Here is a 16536-nt window from a genome sequence, read left to right as displayed (position 1 = left end):
CAGAAAGTGAAATTATCTCTCCTCGAAAGCACTGCTTCTCTTCCCAACATGCTTTGTTGAATGTCATTTCTGCAGGATATGCATCCTTTCCATCCAAAGCAGTGCTACAGCTCAAATAAACAATGAGCTGGTGTCAATCCTGATCAGCAGCTCTGCAGTGAGGAGCTCCCTGCAGTCCAGGGACTATTCCTTGGGGGAGCAGGGAATGGAGGATACACTGATGCAGACATCAGTTCTGGTGCTGTGTTACTCAATGAACACTCACACATCAGCTACCACCCCAATCTGGATTTACCCTGAAATATTTTGGTGGGAGAAGGAGAGTTGTTTTTCTTTTTAATTGATCTCTGCAGCTCCAAAGGCTATTAGCTAACTGCAAAACCTGCACCTGTCTTGGAAAACTATAACAAAGCAGGTAAATTAAACAAACTCTCAGAATACCTAAAATAAATGTGCTCTTGTGATTTCTGTTACTGGTATGTATACACAACACACAACAGCAGATGCACTTAGAGGTTTAACTAGAAAGTTTGAATACAAAACATTGAGAAATAAAAGATTATACCCATATGGGGTTTTGTTTGGTTTTTTTTTTTGTTTTTTTTTTTTTTTTTTTTTGTTTAATCTCAATGCATTTACGAAATCAAGAGCAATACCACTTACAGAATAACCAACAATGTTCTGGGTTTGTCTGTGTAGCAGAAATAAGCACAAGAATTGGCTGGCACTCTTTAAGCATTAAATTAATCTCAATACTGCAGACAAATTTCTGTTAGAATTACATAAGAATATACAGAGACTAAACAAGATGCTTAAAATAAAATATATTCTTATCTACTACATTTATGAGATTAAAAAACCACTGGCCCACTTCAACTTAAGCATCAGAATGAAATCACATCCTCAAAGGAATTAGTTAAACAGTCCTAATCCTTCATCTTCTAAATCCAGCACTAACTCTCAGACTTTATACTGTTTAATCTGAACAGTGAAGGGGACCATCATCTAGTTCTCTGAACAACATGATGATTAACCCTTCAAAAAGAGAATCAAGGCACTGACCAAAGATTCAAGATGAAGCTTCCAAGATTCCAACACTGCATCAGTACATTTAATCAGAAACATGACTAATCACACGAGCCTTCCCAAACAGCACAAACTCAGCAAATATCAGTCTGTTTGAATGCAAGAATTAGAAAAATGGCCATTCACAAACTCTGCTGGGTGTCAGTCAGTACATATTTGTAAAGAGAACCTGATGTAAGAGCAAAAACTGAGCAGAATTAATGTGTGCTACAAATAGGAGGAGCTCAGTACAGAACAGGTGTGCAACAGCTGGACACAAATATTCCACAGTGGGCATGGGGAAATCATGGAAGGAGTATTGCCACAATTGCTCCTCATAAGGTAAAGTTTCTTGGCCTAATTTTAGGCACAAAAATTTCTGGGCAACAAATACCTATCAAATAAATAGACCAAGTCAAGGAAATACACAAAGTGAACTAAATTACCTGGTTATAGTATGAATTACAAATTGTTCTCCACCACAGGCATGTTGGTCTGTATTTGTAACTAGATTAATATCCACATTAAAATGCCAGTTTATTGTAAACAGAGACTGTATCTTTTAGATTCAAAATATTATTAACTGCTCAATAACCTTCATAAATGGGGGGAGGATGAAGAACCTAGACAAAATAATGAAGCAGTGAATTTTTCTCATTGCACAGTATTTCATTTCATTAGGACTCCACCAATGCCAATACTGTTCCATAGCATGTGCCAACCTAATGATAAAAGGTTATTTCAAATTTTCATATACTCCAGATGGCAATGATTCAGAAAGAATCTCACTCTTTATTTCAGCAGGATTAGGAAACCTCTTATGACAGCCTCAATTGACATTTCTCATCCTGCCAGCACTACAATGGATCTTGGTGCCTCTGTTTCACGTTGCAGTTGCCAGTATAATTGTACTATTACACACTGGTTGAAGATACACATATAGCACTGCAATAAACACTAAATATGTCACAAAATATGCAGCACAGGGCTCACAGTGAAATGCAGGCAAGTCTGGAACAGGAAAATATTGTTCATTATTTTGCAACGCTATAAACTTCAGCTCACTGAAACCCAGACTACTTTAAATATTTTCACAAGGACACTCACTACAGTACAAAACTATTATACACTAAAATTGTCAACAAATACTTCAGAAACAAATCCAAATGGCCTGTTTGAAACTCAGTATTTTTTTAACATTCTGCAGTAAATTCACACCAACCTAAGAAACCCTCCCACTATACACTGCTGCCTAGGCTTAGACAAAAGAAGCTCTTTTCTCAGTGAACGGCTGAGACTATGAAGTAAGAACAGAATTTGAGAGACATTTGCCTCTTAAGGAAGACATTGACAGCCGGATTGTTCTGTGTTTTTTTCTCTGCACAGTTTGAGAATAAAAGCCTAGCAGCAGACATTTGCAGTACTTGAGAAGATCAAGAAATACTTTGCCTTTAACAGAATTCATAAGATGAGATTCACTTGTACTCAACAAGCCAATGGGAGGGATCTCCACTGTAGACCACTTTTAACACAAACACCCTTTGATGTGCTGCAATTGTAACTGTAATTAAATCAATCAAGTCCCTGGTTTTTAAATCTACTGATTACCTTGCTCTGCCTTACAAAGTAGTAGTGTTGGCCAGAACTTTCTGTTTTGTTACTGATTTTTCCAGTAAAAAGCAATATACACAAGGGCATTGTTACTTGCTTATAATCCATATGTGACCTATAAAGTATCTGCTTTCTCATGGTTAGTAGACACAAACTGGAAGGAATCTTCCAGATGAAGACAAACAGTGCACAGCAATAAAAGCACAATCAACTAATTGCCTACAAAAAGGCTTTAGGATGAAGGTTGAAACCTACAGCTAAAGACAGAAAAATGTTTCCTTCTGATTAGGTGAGGCAGTGTCTCAACTTGTGCCACAGTCATTCAATTAAAAGAGTGCAGCTTGCAGACACTGATAAGGATACTACAGTTTAAAAATCTAATCTGTATTCCTAGAGAATGAAGGCTCAGTTCAAAACACAGACCTGGCTTGGATTTCCAGTTCTGGCATGATGCACGCCTTTCTCTGCTGTGTAGTGACATGGAAAAATGGACAATTAAATCCCACAAGTATCAAAGAACAGAAACACTTGCAGAAAAAGGAATGTCAAGTTCTGAAATGCAGCACAGCCTCCTCTGTGAAAATAAGACTACAGAAATCCCTGCTCCTTGCAGTATTACGTCTCATGATCTCACATCTCCACCTAACTACTTTTCTCATGACAAATGCAGCTCTTCCCTCGCATGCCACTTCTTCCTTCCTATCTGGAGTGGTGGTGAAAACCAAGAAGAGTAAAATCCCTTATCTTCCTAGAATGCAATTGAATTGGGATTCAGTTATCATGGAACAGAATGAAGCAAAAGAAAAATCTTCTCTAAGGTAAAATGTAAACTAAGAGTGTGCAACAACATCCTAAAGAGCTAAAAGTGATTTCTACAATGTGCCTTGTTCTGAAATGGATCTGCAATTTCTCTGCATCCTTTTGCAGCATATCCTTAATTATCTGGTTGTCACAAGAGGAGCTCATTGTTTGATGCAAAACAATATTCTACTGACATCCTTTTGACAATGTTTTCAGGATAACCTATCTGTAGTTATTACACTGCATGATTAGAAGATGGATGTTTTCTGAAATACATATTTAATTAATGCTATTTAACACACAGCTTGACTGAAGGGTAGTAATGCCCAGTTGGTAAAATTTGAGATTATGAGGCGGGCACTACACACAGAATTAAAGGCACATTAAACTGAAACAATCATTCAAATCAATCTACATTTGCTTACAGTATCTGCAAACTGAAGCACGCATTATGACCAAAGATAATCACATTAAAATTTTTGGCAATGCTCTACAATAGAAGCTATCTGAAATAGAAGACAGTAATTGTTACTAAATTGTGACAGAATCCAGTAGAGTTAAGAGTTGTAACAATATCAGTTATGTATGTTCAGGATGATTAATGATACTGCAAACTATCAAGATTGTAGCAATTAACCCTTTACAGGCAAAGCCCACAGTAATTACTGAGATCCCTTTCTGCCATCAGCCAGACATACCCAACTCTTATTGTTACAGTTTTAGTGCAATTACCAGGCAACTTTCAGGAGCTGGTGGGGATCTGGTCCACCAATTTTCCTTATTTGCTTGAATCATGTCAAATGACTAAATTGTTATTTTTGTCCTTCATTCTTAAGAATGAAGGAAATGCCTGTTTTTTTCCAAGGGACATTCCTCTGCTAAGTCTAGATCTAAACCTGGGGAGAATCTGAAGAGACCTCACAGCTGTCCCTGCTGATACTGATGGACTAAAACCAAGCATCTTTTCTATTTTAAATCCCATTTTTTTTTCCTCTATGTGATAAATGTCAAGAAAATGAACAAGCAACATCCATGCAGCTGAAACAAACCCCTTATGCCTTCCAGAGATAAATCCCTGAGGACAGGATTGTAGAGTAACTATGAAAATGTAGTATCAGAGTAAGGCATAAATATGAACTAGGTCTATAAGCCAATAAATACAAGGAAAAAAAATCCATCCTGTTTTCTTAATGTTTATCACATACCCTGAAAAGCAAAACTGCACAAAAGTGTGCATCTAGTACAATAGCTTTTCTGCTTTAACTATAGTCACTGCAACCTTTAATAATTATATTTGAAATGTGTGCATAGAGGCAAACATACCCAAAATGTTTTGGTAAAATAATAAGATTAAAAATAAATTTTTAAGTTGGCCTGTCCAAATTTGAGCACTGAAAAACAAATGAGCTGCTGCACAATCTGTTACATTAGAACAATACTGTGAAATAATTACAAGTTCTAAGATACAATGAAAATTACCATAATAATTCTCCTGTGAAACAATCCAATCTATGCAGACTACGAATTGCTACTAGGTTGAAAAAATGTATTACCACCTCAAGTCAGGCAGATAAATAATTCTATTTTCATTACTTAGTGGAGATACTTAAAAGGTTACATAGAGCAGGTGAAAAACTGATTATATTTGCAAATAATGTATTGGTCACATTCAAGGAGCAGCTCTTTACTAGCATTAGAAAGCCAGCTATGCAAACTGGCAGTAAAGATATGATCCTACAGAAGTTTCTCACTGAGGAGAGCAGAAGTCCCAATCTGTAGAGCCCATCTTTGGGTACAACAGCTGGCATCCAGACTGGGACATCTTTGTGCCTGTTTTCCTGTACCACTTCCTTTAGTTTTGTGATTCTCCTCCCTGCCTCACATACACCTGAAAACCAGAAAATCTTGCTTTAAATCGAGACAAAACAAAGCATTCCTCTATTATTCTACCCAGAGAGACAACATTAAGGATTTCATGATCTTCTCCTCTTTCTCACAAATCTGTATCTTTCTACTATTTAAGGTGCCAAACTCCCCAAAAGTACTTGGAATACTCTTTTCCTTCTGCCCTTAATAAGAGGTGAATCATAGAATAGTTTGGGTTGGAAAGGACCTTAGAAATCATCCAATTCCAACTCTCCCACCATGGACAGGGATGCCACCCACTAGATCAGATTCACAGAAGTCACCCCAGAATCTTAAAAAGGATGAGCACTTTTCAGGATCAGATTTTATCTGCTTGCAATTAAAATGGGAGTGTAGGTTCCCTGGTTTAGTTTGATATAAAACTGTAATGGTAAAACAAGACTCAGTCAACCAATGAACCTTTGAAGATTCCAATCATGTTCATAAAAAAGAAGTATAACTATGAAAATCATTTGACTTCATGTCAGCTTTTTAATCATATTATTCACTCATGGTTTAATTTGCTCTGTACCTACCACCATCAATGCACACCACTGCCCATTAGTGTTACATTTGCAGTTTACAAGTTTTATAGTACAGAAAAATTACTAATACAAGCCACCTCAAGCATCGAACAGGAAAACAACCATAAAAATTGTGATCATAAAGTCACGTTTCTCTCTGACCCATTAGTAAAGAGGAACAGTCTATAATCTGCAAATTTCATATTGAGCATGGGTTTTCAATCATTTGACAAAAGAAACCACAAGTCTGAGAGGATCAGTAAACTAAAATGGGATGAATCCCACTGGATTGGGTAGCAATTAAAGCTAATCATGAAATCAGAGGATCAGTCTTATTTATATTGATTTTAAATGTGTGTGTCTTTCTGTCTCCCCAGGGAAAATACTCACTCTGAAGAAATCAAAGTGTGGACGTCGCGTGTGTGACTTAGTGGAGCATAGGAAAGACCGCAGGCTGTGCAATGGAGGTTTGAAAACTGTCCCATAATCTCTTTATCAGGAAGGAGTCATTAATAAAAAGTGCCATTGTACAACATGAGGACAAGAAGTCAAAGAAAGATGGAATCATTGGGTTGGTGTAGGAAAAAGCTCTACTGGACAATCCTGTAGCTCACACCAGACTGATGCTTTTAAAAATACAAACAGCCTTTTATTTTAGCAGAGTCATCCATGACAAAGCCTAAGAGAACACTTGTTCTTTGCTGGCCTTTTTCTCACCTGTTCTTACCTTGTTTAAATCAAATCAACTTATGGGGATGTAATTTCTATTTGCAGATTTATTTGAATTACTTGGTTCACAAAGGTAAATTAAAACAGTTTCAAAGGTGACTCTCCACAATATTATCCCACTGTAAAGATTTAAGGCCTTTATCACCACACTGTCTGAGTATTTCTTCCATTTCCTTTTTAATATTCTTTGCTATACAGACATTATGAAACAGATAATTTTTTAAAAGACAAAAGGTACACAAACAAACTGAAGTAGGGAATTGTCCATGTTCAGATTCAGAAAGATAGATCTGATTTTTACATGAATAAACTAGACTTCCAAGACTTCTGTCCCAATGAAACAGGAAGCAGAATATCATTTCATGTCTGAGAAATCAGTACAAGGCAATAGATGAAAACTTGCAAAAATATGAGTAGGATGTATCCTGTGAGCACATAGACAAACACAAGCCAGACACAGGATTTCCTGAGCACACAGATCACCATGCTTTTGCCTCTGGAAGATAAAATTACCAATTTCCCTGGTCCCCATGCAAGAAGCTTTCAGCAGCTAAGGGCTGTCACGACAAAAACACCACCACCTGATTTACCAGTGCACTGGGTACTGAAATAGGGCTGGCTCTTCGTGTAGCCTCAGTGCCTTCAGAGTCCACAGAAAATGGAGAACTGCAGGTTCCTCCCTGTGCATCTTGAATAACACCTGGAGCAAAGCAATCCTTTTCTCTCTGAAAGTGCTACACAAGTCAATATACTTCATGCAATAAAATCTGCTATAATTTCTGGTCCTGGCAGGAGTTCTGTGTTTCAAGTTTACCCTGGTTCTTCAGCTGCTCTGCGCAGTCATTCTGAGCTCATTGCTTTTGTTTTTTCTCAGCTTCAGTATGAAAATATTATTTCAACCTGATGGTTTCTAATACGAGAATGAGAATTTTGTTTTTGAAGAAAACTTGAGCCACCACACTCACTGAAGGTATTTCTCATGTGCATGTACTTCCAAAACCATCATACTCATACACAGAACTAAAGAGTGGAAAAAATTGTGCCTGGTATCAAAAAGAAAAAAATTTCCATTTTGCCTTTTATTGGTCAAACAACAGGAAACCAGCATACTTAGTACAAAGCAGCCCAGAAACCGAGTGGGGTCAAACTCCATAAAAACTCCTCTTTGGCAATCTCCTCTTTGGGCTTAGTTTCATGAGTTTAGTAAAGCCATTCCTTTATTTTCTGTCAGATGAAAACTATTCACACAAAAGCTCCTGGATCTTAGAATGGTTCTTGACAGTTCTGAGTAACTGTTATAGATGAAATGTGTACCTAAGAGTTGTAGATGCACGTAAATAAAAATACTAATGTACTCACCCCAACAGTGTTAACCTAAAAGAAACTTCATTCTTTAACTCTGTCAATTCTAATCCAAAGTTAAGATCAATACAACACCCTAAGCAGTAGGGCAGAGCCCCAGCAAAGCAGCACTCACACCATGTCCTGAGGCTTGTAGAGTTCAGCAGCTTCCCCCACAACCCTGACACCCACCCTGCTGCTCAGGGGACGAGGTGGAAGAGTCAAGAGTGAAGGAATGAAGTTGAGCCTGGGAAGAAGGTATGGGTGGGAATAAATGTTTTTAGTTTTGTCATTGTTTTTTACTACCCTACACTATATTTAATTATCAATAAATTAAATTAATCTTTAACAAGTTAAATCTTTCCCCTTCATAGTAACTGTTGAGCGATCTCCTCTCCTTAATCCTTGAGGGCTTTTTTGCAATTCTTTGCTCTCCCAGCCCTCTGGAAGACAGTGAGTGAGGGAGTGGCTGGGTGGGGACCTGGCAGCCACTCAGGGTCAACCTTCCCCATGTTTGGCAATGCCCATCTTGCAGTCAGCAGCAAGGCAGGAGCAGGAGAACAGGAGAGACACACCAAACATGAAGAACTCACTTGTGTGTGACACTCATTCACCTGTTCTCCTCCTTGTGACATTTCATACAGTATCAGCTCATAAAATCCAGTGGTACCTAAAACCATAGGGCAGGATGACAAGGTCAGCCTTTGATAGAGACTCCATCTCTGGGCCAACCTGTCCCCTACAATAACCCTACACACAGGCCACGCAGGGAGACTGACAGAAGGTCACTGCAGAGCTACACAAAGGAGAATTCCAGGCAACTTCCTTTGTAATCTCTCTCTGAGAAAAGGAGTGAACTCCCACATGGCATGTTACTCACCCCTGCTATGACAGAATCAAAGGAATGCCATCCATAGCTGCCAGGAAAGCATTTTAATCTCCCCAGAAATTAGATTCAAATGTTATTAATGATTGACATTAGGCAAAGTGACCAAACACAGGGCCAGCTGAGCTGGTGTGGACTTCCCAGACGTGGCCTCAGCTGGACGTGGGTTACCAGCCATGGCAGTAAGGCCACAGAGGTGTAAGCAGGTGTGACCTCTAGACTGAGCAAACCTTGGAAATGACAATGTCATGACTCCACATCAACATGCTGATGCAATGCATAATAATGTCCTTATCACAGCTGTAAGGAAAACAGTTATCATTCCCACTCACCTATTGACAACACAGAGTGGAGCTAGTGGAATTACAATAATTGGAAAATGTATGAAAGATGTGCCTAAACCTACAACTCCGCTGTTCTTTTATGCCAAGTGTTGTAGCAGTCATTTTTTCCCTTGTCAGAAGCAACAGGCTTAACCCTACAGTCAATATTAAAGGGAGGGGAATATACAGTCTAATGAGAATTGCACTCATCCCGTTCACAGGGCCCTGGCAGATCAAACAAGGACCATTTCCTACTTTTCCAATAACATCTAAAAGCCTGAGGCAATTTTCCAGTCACAGACATTGGTACCAATAAACAACACAACTTTAACTGAAATAGTTTTTGAAATTTACCCAAAAGGGATTTTGAGATTTGATAAGAGGCTCTTCAATTACTGTTTCCAGATACACTTCATAATAGTATTCATTGAACTTGTTTCATTCAGACCAAAACAGTGATCAAAGCAACTTAAGTAAAGCTACCTCTTTTACTGGTTTAACATTTAATCACAGTTTAGAGTCACCTGAACTGTATGCATTCCACAGACAACAAGTTCTATTGCTTACTGATGTAGAGCAGGGAAATGCAATCAATTTATATTGTGTCTATTAGTGTGCTTTTTACAATGATCCCATAAATCACACCTACTGCTGTGGGCAGAGTTGCTGCATTTCTGTTCCTACTGTTGTAGGAAAATGCTGAAAGCAGGAAAAGCACAGCTGAAACCAACAACAAGGAGGTAAATGAGACACTGTGCAACAACAGAAATGGGAAACTCAGACTGCATGGCACTGTCTTGGAAGAAACTGGGCTGGTTTCTTTTATAGGATAGGTCTCTGTGCATTTGAGAACTGTGCAGCTATACAATGCCATGCCAAAAAGAGCCTTATGGAATTTAACAGCTGCAGCGAAGCAACAGATCTCAGTGGGTTTAAGAAAGAAAACATCAAGTATTTCAACTCAAGGTGAGATTATAGTAAGGCAATGTAAAGATAACAGCATCCAACTACACAGTAAAAACCCAACTTTAGTATTACATATTTTTCCTGCAAGGTTTCTCCACACCTCAAACATATTTCATCTCCAATAAAATTAAAACGCAGATTTAAAACTACATGGACACGTTACAATTCTGGAAAAGAAACTTCAGTTTAAAAGCTCTTTCAGCAGGTATCACATATTTATCAAACTAACTACTGTGTCACATTAAGGCTCTGGCAGATTTATGCAGGTGTTAAGAAAGAGAACTTCGATTTATTTCAGACTCCTAGGCTGAAATATTGCTTACTTGGTAACAACAGAAACTTCATTCAATAAGAAACCCCTCACCTTCTCAAGTCCTCCATCTCAAACCTTATGCTTATATAACAGATTAAAGTTTCCCCACAATTTCATTTAGGAATAGGGAGCATTGCTCTCCTGATTACAAAGGTCAACTTACAGATTATCACCAACTATTATATTTCATTCTTTCCATCATGCAAAGAAAATAGTTTGAAATGCAAAGAAATATATGTAGAAATGTCTAGGTAAATCCCCTCAGTTCAGGAATTACACATACTTAAAAGATTTATGCCGTAGTATATGTTCTTACATTGATCTATCCACATCTGAGAAATAATGTCTGAGTCCAAAATATTATTCTCTAGTCATCTTCTTCTCTTGGTTTTAACACTTCCTCACATCATCATTTGTCTTGTCCTGTTTAATTGTACCCAAATTAAGCAAAAGTTGCAAATCCTTCGAACAACACAATCTCTGGGCAGCACGAGATTATCCAGCTTCCAGTTCCATTATTTGTTCAAACAGGATAAGAAAAAAATACACTCATTTAGAGAAAAAGTCTGTTTGTGTAAGCAAATATCTTTATATTATACTAAAAATCAGCAAAAATAACCTTTAATATTCATCATAACAAACAAGTTTTAAAATAAAACAAAATATTTAGGTGACACATTCTCTTCCAAGCATCTGGCCTACCCTAAAATAAAACCACAGCCTGCTGAGGCTAGCAGGAGTTTTCCTCACTGGAATAACATGGCTAACCAAGTTGCCATTAATGAAAAATGGTATTTAAGTTTGCCTTCAAACTGTTTAGCCAATGTGCAGACAGCCTTAAAAAGAACATAATGCTGATTTAGGGGGCCTTCACCTTTATCTAAATCAGAGGGACAGACAAAGAGACAAACAACTTTAATTCAAAGAACTTGTGTCCCTCTGCTTCTCGATAGACCCAAGCACGCTCGACTGCAAACAGAAGTGAAAGAAAAAGAATGGATTAATTTGAAGATAGTGGACTTCAGGGATCCTGACTAATAAAATAGTTTTTCTTTTCAGAAAAATAGTAGAAATGAATCAGACTACTGCAATTCCACAGGAATAATGAAGAGCTCTCTTGAAAAGATCTGAATATGCATCTGTTAAAATTTTATGAAAGTACTGGGAGCATCACTCTGGAGACTGGCTCCCCTCACCCCTTCTTTTCTTAACCATGGCTCCATCACCTTCAAAGTTAATTTCACAGGTTTCTAGTCACTGCAGCAATAACACTGTTCTAAAATCGGGACCTCAGGAAATTCTTCCTTAAACAAAGATTAATATAAAACAGAGCAAAATATTCTAACCAGGAATACTCAATGGGTGGATTTAGTTTGTATATATTACTCCAGGAGTCTCATCAGAATATGTAAAATTGAAACCAAGGATCAATGAAGAGGAACAACAGAAAACTAAAAAATAGCCTTAGCATTTTTAGTGGAGAATTTCAGAATTAACTGAATACTTAATGATTTAAATAGTTTTTTTTGAATTCTGCAGAGAATTAATGCAAATTTTTCCAAACACAAAATAACAGAGGAGAACAAATTTTATTATTGCTATCAATGGTTTTTGCAGTGTTGCCTAGAAACCCAGATTCAAATCAGAGGAGCAGCATGGCAAACACTGAGGAAATAAGAAAAAAAAACCCACAAAAATGCCCAAAGCAGAAAACTCTAAAACCCCCAAGAAACCTAACAAAAAAAAAAAAAAAAAACAAAAAAAAAACCACAAAAACAAAAACTTCCAGGTTTTTTTTCACCTTATTAAACTGAACTTGAACTTTTAACAATTCAGTGGCCTAAGGGAAGTAGTTAATATTCAGTCCTGATGGAAAATATACATGAAATTCCATTGTCTCTTTTGATTTTTGGATTGTTTTGTTTCTGTGCAAAAACAATTACATTACAAAAACAATGAAAAAAATTTGTTTGCTGTACAAGATCTCATCATGCATCATGAAAACAATAACTCAAATCCTTACTACTATGATACAAATGGTTTGTGTTAATCTGTTCTAAGCTGTTCTCTTGGAAATGGAGCTCTGCTCTAGCCCAAAGCTTTGGCCCAGGCAATGCAGGAAATGATTTGAAGCAGGTCCAAGCAGGATGAGCTTGCCCAAAGCTGCCAAAAGGCTTCACTTTTTCTTCCTCTCTTTATTCAGATTGATCAAACCCATTCTTGCTTACAAGACACTAACAGCCACATACTGACTTACCAGTGGCATACACTTCTTGAGAAGTGAAGTCCTACACTTAGAGAATTATTGGGAATTCTAGCAAATGCAAAATCCCTAGAAATGAAAATTTTCACCGCCCCATAAAATGAGAGCATAAACCTTTTAAGTATTCCAACAATCATTCAAGAGCCTGTCATGTTTATGGAATTTCCCAGGGAGAGCAGATTTTGGCTCAGATTAGATCCATTCAAGTTATCAACAGGTCTGGACAAAGTCTCTGCACCAAAGGACGTTTTTTTGTCCCATATTTTGAATGCAGTTGACTGGTGCTACGTACCTGGAAAACTGCTCCTGCAGCCCCCGCATCTGGGCTCTGCTCCGCTCCGACTCCAGCGTCACCTCCCGTAATCTTTTCTCACTCTCAAGTCTCAAATGCCTTTCTTCCTCCAACTCATGTATCAGCTTCTCACGCTGAAATGCCATAAAAATTTACTCATTAATTTTACGCAAACCATACTTTTAGGAAAAATTGAGATTTAATTTGGGAAAAATCATCATAAAATCAAAATAATTACCCTACTAAACCAGTGCTATATTTTTGTGAGCAATGTTACAGAGGGGGAAGAAGTTTTTTCAGAATATCCCATCACACTGAGCTACCCTTCCTCAGCTCACTCATGGATGTCAGCATATTGAAAACAAACACCCACCCCCTCCTTCAAAGTGCTTTTCCTTTGCCTCCATTCAAAATAAATACAAAAAATTATATTTGAGATCTGTGACCCATCTTGTCTGAATGCAGACACAGGAAGAATGAAACAAATCAAGAGGTCAACTTGTCACCCATCCCCAAATGTTTCAAGCTCACAAGGAGGAAATGAACCTGATTCTACAGCCACTGGTTTTCTTGTTTTGGCTGAGAGGAGGAACCCTACCAGTAGAAGAGAGTTTATTTGAATTTACTTAGTGAAATACTATGATAACAAATATGTTTTTAAAAACTGAGTACAAATCAAACCAATGCAAGAGCAATAAAAGTGTCATTAACATTACTAACAGCTCTCAAAGGCAATGGGTTTTGCTAATTTTTAAAATGTAGGACCCAAAAACCCAACCTACCTGGATAAATCTACATAAGTCATGTAGGTCATGGCCTAACCCTTTTTTTTTTTTTTTAATCATCATAAAAGGGTACCTAAATATTTTAAAATCTTATTTCAATAGTGGTTAAATATGACTTAAGAGGAGCAGAAAAATTAACCTAAAATTATTTAAAATGTTACTGCAATTAAAAAAATGTATTTACAGGCTTTTATATGTGACCTCTGTTAAACAGAAATGAAGTGAAATTAAATTTTATCCTTGTGAATTTAAATGAGAAAACAAATCAATAAAACCCCTAAGGATTTTACATGGCACTACATTATTCTCTGTCAGTGATGGGGTTCTCATGTCTAGGAACAGCTCAGGTCACTGTGAAGCTACAGCGGGTTCCCCACCCATCTGCTTTGTGCCTACGGTGCAGGGAGATTTGCAGCCTGTCAGACAGCCTGATGTAATTCCATGGCTGACCTAAATTTTCATGGCATACCTGCAAAAACGTATATAAAAATTATCCATACAGTTTCATTAGTAAATAACAGAGGTATCTTAGAGATAAGCCATTAAATGGGAGAGACAGGCTATTTGTACAAATCTCACAGCTATAAATCTTACTGGATAATAATTTACAATAGCAGTAACCAGGGGACCTAAAATATGAACATTGCCAAGTGGAAAACGGATCTTAAAGACAGTGATAAATAAGCAGATGCCACAAAGGGAGGCTGCAAAGGTTTAAATGAAATATCTATATGCTTGTGAAAAAATAGGGGGAATTACTCAGAGAACAGAGGGGTTCTGTCTGGTTGGCCATATGTAATACCAGCAAAATGGAAAACTGCACAAGAAGAAACAAATTACTGGCAAAAAAAATACATTGTTCTAACTGAATTACCTAATCATTGTCCTTAGTGTTACACAGCCATGCCCTGCCAGGTGCTGAGTAATCCTTAGTTTCTGCCACAGGAGGAAGAGCAGAGAGTTCAGCACCAGGCAGAAGACAGCAATTGGCTCACAGAGGATAATTCAGGCTGATGATATGGGAGGAATATTCACAGCAGTCAGTATTGCTCCAGCTTAGATCCCACCAATGCCAACTTCAAAATGATCCTGCTCCAGGAGCTCCTGCTGAATGCTGACAGCATCTTCTCTTGCAGGGAAGCTTCACTGCTGCTAAAGGGGTATCCAGGACCTCCCAAGTCAGTGGGTAACAAGGAAAAGAACATAAAAGGAATACATAACTAACTACCACCTAGGACTTAAGAAAAACTTTCAGAAGATACTGGTGTCTACAGAGACTGAGCTTAAAACCAAATATGCAGCTGTTCCTACAGGAACTGAGAAGCCACCTTGGAAAAAGCTCAATGCTACTATGAACACCTGAGTAACCAAGCTGACCCAAGGCTGTGCCTGAGCTACCTGACACAGTAAAGCTAAACTACAAGAAGGGACTGCAAAGCAGAGATCCAGCCACACCTTCAAGCCTTAGTCAGCATCACAACAGCCACAATGATCTCTATTGTGATACCGCATTGTCACAGCACATGCCACAGACAAGACAGCCACAATACACAGAGCATCATCATACAATTTCAGAAGGCTTTAAGTATTCACCCAAACACAGTAACACCATACCACATCAGAAAGCTTCAAGCATCTGCCCTTCTTGTTCTTGAGCCCAGCTTTTTATACCCCTCATGTTCATGCATTGCACCCGTGTGCCCTCTGCTCCCTTTGTGGTTGGCCAGTGCCCCTGGGCACTCCATGGCTCATTGCTGTCAGTGCTGCTCAGCTGCTCATCCCACTGGGGATGAGGCTGGGCCACAGCCCTATTCCCAGTTACCAAAAAGTGTGTGCCTACACAGCAACTACCTCTGCATGTCTGCTATGCTGACCACGCTCTGGTCCCCAAATAAATCTTCCCACATTATGCACAAAGCCAGATCTCCACAGGTAGGACAGACAAAAAGTGACGCTGTAAAAAGCAGACGAGTCTTCTATTCTCCTGTCCTGCAGAAGGACTGTGCTGTACCTACAGCCTGTGCTGTGCCTACGCTCCTGCTCCTCACAAACCCTCACCTTCTGGAAGAGAACTGCATAGACAGCACAGATTCACAAACCCAGACTTCTCCCTACAGGTCAAAGAGCTGTGCAAGCTATTTCTAAGCTTCATTTACCTCTTGCTGATAGGTCAGAGAATGCTGTTGCTGCCATTTACTCCTTCTGTTCATGTGGGGAAGGCTGTGTGATAACACACATCCTACACAAAGAGATCAGCAAATCCACATGGGGGCTTTTTTTTAAGAAAGAACATAGAAATTACCTTAAGAAAAGTACTCTTAAATGAGCAACACATGTGCATTACAAGAACAATATCATTTCAGGAATGAAATCCCTAAACATTAGGAACTTCTGGAATGAGCTAAATGTCCAGTTCCAATTCAGCCACCTCATGGGCAAGAATGACAACACATTGTTAATTATATGAGCTCGTACTGTTGCTGTACAAAACTCCTGCTCCTTTCAGGTTTAGGGATGAATAAAAGAGTCACAAGGCTACAAGACCAGAAACAACAGCAGTGACCTATGGCCCTGAAATTCTGAGTTCTGTTCCTAGCTACCAAAACCCTCCTGTATGAATGGGGCCAAGACTTGCCCACAGGACATCTGCACGGCAACAACACCATCAGCCTTCACTGCCGGGATTCTTCACAGGAAGTTGTTGGCAACCTTGCAGCACTTCTGCCATTTCT

General features: G+C 38.5%; 1 protein-coding gene across 1 annotated transcript in view; it reads right to left on the bottom strand.

Moving 5' to 3' along the window:
* NCKAP5 (NCK associated protein 5) overlaps window positions 1-16536 on the bottom strand; it is a 242907-nt gene that overhangs the window by 160138 nt on the left and 66233 nt on the right. The window contains exon 5 of the mRNA XM_041473262.1: window positions 13020-13153. Coding sequence (XP_041329196.1) covers window positions 13020-13153 — 134 coding nt within the window. The remainder of the gene's footprint in view (window positions 1-13019; window positions 13154-16536) is intronic.

Source organism: Pyrgilauda ruficollis, unplaced genomic scaffold (assembly GCF_017590135.1).
Source record: "Pyrgilauda ruficollis isolate IOZ18807 unplaced genomic scaffold, ASM1759013v1 scaffold3, whole genome shotgun sequence".
Lineage (NCBI taxonomy): Eukaryota > Metazoa > Chordata > Aves > Passeriformes > Passeridae > Pyrgilauda > Pyrgilauda ruficollis.
This window is presented reverse-complemented; position numbering and strand designations above follow the sequence as displayed.